The 6,754-nt window shown below is 42.9% G+C and overlaps 1 protein-coding gene across 2 annotated transcripts in view; it reads left to right on the top strand.

Annotated features, from left to right (window-relative positions):
- Positions 1 to 336: 336 nt before the first annotated feature.
- The window catches only part of LOC147896009 (phosphatidylinositol 4-phosphate 5-kinase 9-like), a 29,965-nt gene continuing 23,547 nt past the window's right edge, over positions 337 to 6,754 (top strand). For both annotated transcript variants that reach the window (XM_087383105.1, XM_087383104.1), the window contains exons 1-4: positions 337 to 2,447; positions 2,567 to 2,734; positions 3,319 to 3,484; positions 6,567 to 6,677. In XM_087383105.1, coding sequence (XP_087239231.1) covers positions 973 to 2,447; positions 2,567 to 2,734; positions 3,319 to 3,484; positions 6,567 to 6,677 — 1,920 coding nt within the window. In that variant the 5' untranslated portion in view covers positions 337 to 972. The remainder of the gene's footprint in view (positions 2,448 to 2,566; positions 2,735 to 3,318; positions 3,485 to 6,566; positions 6,678 to 6,754) is intronic.

The following is a 6,754-nucleotide window of genomic DNA, read 5'->3' as shown; positions in this document are numbered from 1 at the left end:
AGAGCTGATCAGAGGAGTGTCTCCCGAAAGGCAGGCCGAGGCCTGGAAGGCGCCGGCGTTGTTGGATGCAGTGGCCGACCAATCGTCTTCGCCATTCAGTCCTCGAAAACACGCCCTCTGCCCCCCCCATTGGCCGTTCATCAGTCAACGCTCCGGCCTACCCCCCCCCCTCCATCCCTCCTCCCCGCACTTTACTCAACCGCAATCATCATCATCCCAACATTCATCATTGCATTTGCATCGCCTCATCGAAACCTTGCTCATTTCAGACCTTCCATCGATTCATTTTCCCTCACTCTGCCTGCCTGCTGCTTGCTTGCTTGCTTGCTTGCTTGCTTGCCTGCTCGCTCTTCTCCTTCCCCTACCTTCTCCATCCCCTTGCTTGCTGGTACATTTCCTTCCTGCATAGCTTCCCTCTTCCTTCATCCTTCCTCACACAGATCTCGGCATTCGCCTTCACATCCCCCATTGCCTCGACGACGCTCCATCCCCACCGGAATGGGTCTTCTTCTCAAGCACTCTAGCACAATCTCACCTCGTCCGTCTCGTCCTTCCAACACCAATGCAGGTTCTTTGCATTTGTGCACCGCTCCTTTCTGGATCTTGCTGCAAATAACCCACGTGCATCAACCGTTTCAATGCATCTACAGCTTACCCATGCTAGCTGTCCGCCTCTTCTCACTTTACTTCGCGTCCGCAAGTTCTCAAGTTCACCATTAAACGAGAAAGAATAAGCCAAGAACTTTCCGCCACGAACCGTGTGCTTGGCAAAGGCCGTCGAGTCTTAGATTCTCGGACACATTCTCCGTTCGTTTACCATAATCTTGGAGGATTTAAGGGAGTCGCATGAACACATTCTTAATGTCAGTCTCCCGAGCTGCTCCATAGTAAGGGGCTTCAACAGCGAATTGTCACATGTGTAAATATCGAAAGCATAAGCTTTGGTAGCTTCAATGTGGACCTTCAAGATATATGAACAGATCTCTGAAGGCTATTGATAGCCCATACGAATTTCAAGGTTCAACCGTGGCAAACTTAAAGAATACAGAGAGGGCTCAAAGGGGCCTAGCATTCCGACCGCCCACAAGAGTTTTCAAAAATCTTGTTAATCGCATTCAGAGTAGAAATGGTTCCGTGGTTCCTGAAAATATAGTCCCCGGTGACGTTTTATGTATGCGTGGCCCTGAAGCTCATGTGAATAAAAATGAACAATTTGACCTTACGCAGGAGAAGCCCGGAGCTTCTCATGAGCGGTTGTTTTTGTCATTTGGTAGAGAAGAATCACGTGATCTTGCTAACACAGATTTCAAGTTTGGTGAGCTTGTTGAGGAGAGGTTGCTTCCTAATGGAGACCTCTATGTTGGATCTTGGCAAGGGGACCTTCCAAAGGGAAAAGGTAAATACTTGTGGTCAGACGGGTGCATGTATGAAGGCGACTGGGTGGAAGGCAAGAAAACAGGGATGGGGAAAATTTCATGGCCTTCAGGGGCTACGTATGAGGGTGACTTCAAGGAAGATTATATTCATGGAGTGGGAATCTACACAGGTGTTGATGGCACCACTTACAATGGAAGTTGGCATATGAATGAGAAGAAAGGCCTTGGGACGAAGAGTTATACCAATGGTGATGTTTACGAGGGTTCATGGAACCAAGGGGTACCAGATGGTGCAGGCAGGTACATTTGGAAGAATGGGAATGAATACGTTGGAGACTGGAAATCTGGTGCTATGTCTGGGAGGGGTGTGTTCATGTGGGCCTGCGGTGATAAATATGATGGCCAATGGTTGGATGGACTGGAACATGGCCATGGTGCTTACACATGGGCAGATGGTAGCAGTTACGTTGGTACCTGGATCAGGGGCCTCAAAGATGGAAAGGGTACATTCATTCCAGCTGGAATAGATTGCCCTGGAGCCCCTGCCTCAAACATAGAACGGGAATCATCACAGGTGGAAGTTAAACCAATCCATACGTCTCAGAGACCAAGAAGCTTGTCAACCTCTGATCAGGAACAATGGGTTACAAGCCTTTGTAGAAGGTCTAGCGAAGGATGTCTGGCAGAGAAGCATGAATTCAGTGAGACATCTGAAAATGAAGTCGAGTACTGCCTGTCCTCCACAAGACGTTGGAGCCTTGATGACTCCTTTGACAAGGTCCTTGCCTTGGAAGACAACCATTGTATCCTGAAGAGTAAAAAAGGTAGCCTGCACAACCGAGAGAGTGGTCAAGGAGGGCAAGTTACTCATACACCATTGGTGCTCGAGAGGGATTATGTGCAGGGAGTGCTGATCAATGAGTTTGTGAAAGAGAGCTCAGTCCCTTGTTCAGCAGAGCCCCAGAGGAGGTGGCCAAGGCACTACATTAAGGAACTCAGTAGACCTGGAGAGAGAATTTTTCAAGGGCATCGGAGCTATGATTTGACATTGAACTTGCAGCTAGGAATCAGGTGCTAGTTTCCTGACCGCTTGATCCAAAGATGCCTTTAGATATGCTGTATTTGGTAACTGCATGCAAGATGAGAAGGCGAAAGGCTACTAACACAATTGTTGGCCCTCAACTTTTTAGATATACAATTGGAAAGGTAACAGCAGAGCCAAAGCGTGAAATATCGCCTCCTGATTTTGGCCCAAAAGCAAGGATTTGGATGAACTTTCCAAGGGAGGGATCTCAGCACACCACTTCTCATCAGTCTCCGGATTTTAAGTGGAAAGACTATTGCCCAATGGTCTTCAGGTCTTGTTCTGTAGCTCCCTTCAATTTAGAGTGTTATCACAGTCTGTTCTAAATCCTTGTGCTCGTGGCAAATTTGTGCTGACAGTGATGGGTCTTTTAGTACTCCGCGTTTGAAACTATTTCCATTAACAGTGTCAAGGTGCATGCAGCTTACTTGATCTACCCATTTATAACCAACTTGTTTATTTTGTTGTCTGTATTTAAAGTTTGGCATGATATCCTTAAGGAACCAACTGGTAGCCCAAAACTAAATGTTTGACAGTTTCAAGGCCATCTGTGGCAATGCTGTAGGTGTGAGGATTTGTTGCTCATCTTGTCGGTGAAACAAAAAGGTCTGGAGGCTGTTGCTGCGCAAATGTACTTTGCATAAAATGTCCCTCCAAGACTACCGAACAACATTGACTCATATCCTACAGTGTTTCTGTGGTCCATGTACATGCATTGTCATAGATACTAAAAATCATGGAAGCCTGTATTCATGTTGAGTTTGTCTCCTTCCTCTAACGTGTGAAGTCACAACTTAGTTTTGAAAGTACTTTGGCTAATTAATAAAGTTGCTAAACCAAAATTCATGACTGTCACAGGAACTTGAGGGAGATGTCAAAGATAAATACTGCAGACTACATGCTTTCTATTTGCGGTGATGATGGCCTCAAGGAACTGTCTTCTCCAGGAAAAAGTGGGAGTGTTTTCTATCTGTCCTATGATGATCGATTCATGATCAAAACGCTGCGCAAGGCTGAGGTCAAGGTATTGAAGCTTTTGGACTATGAAAGACTAAACCGTGCTTGGAACATCACGTTTGTAATGTTGTCCACTTACTCTAATGAATAGGGTATTTCTTCCCATATTGATAGATGTTAATAGTGCTAGTGATTAGCAATCATGAACCACATTGGATGGAATAGTTCCATATATAAGAGCACATTAGGATTTACAAAATGATGGTGCATTTCTAAAGGCATCAAGCTTTATGTTAATAGCTCTTGTGCTTAGCAATCATTAACCACGTTCGATGGAATAACTCTACATTGGGATTCACAAAGCGACAGCGCGTTATTAAAGGCATCAAGTTTAAGACATCCTTGTGAACATCAAATTAGTTGGATGTCAAATATATATGTGCTTCCATGAATACCACTTGCTCTTTGCTTTCAGCATATTAGGAAAGTTTCTACCCCAATAATAAGATGTGGAAAGCTCAGAAGTAATCCTAGCGGCAGTGATAGTCCATGAAACAATTTGGATGGCGTTAGGGAAGCTTCAACTTTCCTTTAGAGATCATCCCTGATTTCTTAATGATGGAATTCTTCATCAACTTCTAAAGAGTTGTCATAGGTGCGGCTGCTTCTGGATAGCAGTTGTCATCAACCAGCTCTTGTCAAATTGCATCACCTACTTGGTAAAAGAGTTCTTGCATACCTTCCTAGAGCAGGGCCCAACCACCAGGGATGTTGATTACCTTTATAATTGAAACTTATGTCCGAGTTTGTGAATGACGAAGTTTGAAGTCTGTGACATTGTAGCATAAGAAATATGCAAGTTAGAGCCTTGCTGTAGGACAATCAATCATTGAAATCAAAACAAAAGTTGAATGAGGATTTTCACGATGCCGCTGAGGCTTGTTAACACAGCACCATGTTGTTACTGCAATTAAAATAGGAATGTTTCAGGATTTTGGTATCATTCATTCTTAATCTTCAGAAACTACAGCAAACATTGTATAACAGCCACATTTGCATCATTGTCAAGAGGTGCATCATTGTCAAGAGGATTCAAATGTGACTACAGAAGTTATTTGTCCCCAAGCAACACCCTCTGTTAGAAGTTATGTGAAATGCATAGATAATACCAAATGCAGAAGCCCTAAAGGCAGCCTCATAAGTACGGTTTTACAGGTAGCTGCATGGCTGGAGAGAGTCTAGTAGTACTTGTGAGCTTGGATCAGCTGCCTCTAGAGCTTGCCCTGTACCTTTTAGTGGTGAAACTGTGTGGCTAGATAGAGTCTAGAAGTAATTCGTTTGCTTAGATCAGCTGCCTTTACAGCTTGCATAGCCCGAAGTCCTGTACCCGCCTATAGCTAGCTTTAAAAGCCTTTAATTCGTCATTCAATTTGCCTTCTGCATTCCTAACTCACCAATGACTGAACACTGAATGGCGTTAGGCTTATTATGATTCTACCTTCTAGTTGTTGGCTTTATGTGTGATTCTGAGTCTTAAGCAATCATGTTGACATAAGGTTAATAATTTATGTAAGTTTCTGCAATAGTCTTCCCTAGTCAAACAGTGATAGGGATTGATAACGTTCCAGGATCCATCCTCGTCAATGAACCAATGCTCTTTCAAACAGATTTATGCTTCAATGTTCTACAGTGGGTAATGTGTTCATTGAAATCATGTGTGATAACAACCTTGCACATGAATTTGTGCAGCTGCAAGAAGCAGAGGTTATATCACCTGAGCCAGAATACACTAGATGTATGCAGCACCACGCAAGGAATCACTGGATACTGAGTACGAAATTAAATGGAATGACAGATCGCTATGTAGATCAGAAAGTTGTTTTCTCACTTACGAATTAGTCTTGTTATTCCAGCACCCAGGAACCTGTCAATTTTTAAAAGAATCCTGGTAACTTATGATATGGTCTAGTCTTCCAAGCTCTGAAATCTATTGTTGAGATTAGTAGTCAATAGTTTGCCTTTTGTTTTCGTTCACAAAAGTATAATTAATCCAGCGGGCTTCCAGCTCAATCCAACTAGACCCAATTGACCATGTCATCCTTCTCGGCCAGTAAAGCGACCATGACTTGCCTCATCAAATACTCCCTCTGGGAAGGGGGCAAGTCAGACACAATGGTTTGGACTACGTTTCTTTCCTTTATTTCATGTTTTACAGATCTTCTTTCTAAAACTGATGAGGAAGCCTGATAGCTCACGTACTTTTTACTCTTGAGAATATTCTCAAAATACTTGAATATGCCCTACACAGTCTCTGATATTATCTTAGCCCAGCTAGTAGATTATCCATCGCTACATTAGGCTGAAGAAGTTGACTTCAGCATAAAGGGACCACATCCAGCAGAAGAGACTCTACCAATCCCAAAATGTGGCAACTTGAATACCAAGTCAATGAAAATACTCTCCTACTGTTTTTGTGACATCTCCAATATCTACGCCTATGTACAGTTCATGTGGAAAATTGGACATACATAGCATTAGATTCTTTAGTTTTCTCATGCAAAGGCCAACATAAGCTACGCAACACCAATGATAATCTTTGCTTCATGCTGACATTTCTTAACAAGCATCACTTTGGCGTTTGAACTATTTGGCACACAAACTGTGTTGTTGCAATAGCATCTTGTAAGTATCAGCATATAGACACACACAATACTTTTCTTTAGGTTCTCTGTGATACAGCATCTGCTACCAAATTCTGAAATGGTCACCATGATTACACTGCATATGACTTGGAATCCCTTCAAATCAGGTTGTCAAAAAGCATAGTTCAGAATACTACTGGCTGTTGACTTTGATTTCAAAGAAGTGGGTGGCCTTTGGGAAAGGAATAAATCTCTTGTAAACTTTTGCAGAATTTTTTTTTGTGAAACATAATGGCATGCTAAAATATACACTGGCCATTCTTGAGTGCAGATTTTGTTGCAAGTTTAATAGAAAGCGTTCTTGCCAGAGTTATAGACTGCCGAAGAGATCCAAACCAGGGTCCCATTTCAGTAAATCTATGAGAGATGCTAATTCAAGTATTGTGCTCTTCATAGGCCACAACATCACATGTTGTTACTAATGTGCTTGATTGTGGTTTTCACCAGGTACTTCTGGGAATGCTTCCAAATTACTATGACCATGTCAAGACCTATGAAAATAGCCTTATCACTAAATTCTTTGGTCTTCACCGAATCAAACCGGTTGGGGGTCAGAAGGTCTGCCTCAGTTTGATGTGTTACTCCCTTAAGGTGTACAGTTTATATAGCCGTATTTAAACTAAATGTCAGACTTT

Source organism: Dipteris shenzhenensis, chromosome 12 (genome assembly GCF_047967505.1).
Source record: "Dipteris shenzhenensis isolate YYH24624 ecotype China chromosome 12, Dip_SZ_1.0, whole genome shotgun sequence".
NCBI classification, from domain to species: domain Eukaryota; kingdom Viridiplantae; phylum Streptophyta; class Polypodiopsida; order Gleicheniales; family Dipteridaceae; genus Dipteris; species Dipteris shenzhenensis.
The sequence above is the reverse complement of the archived record's forward strand: the minus strand, read 5'-3'. Positions and strand labels throughout refer to the sequence as shown.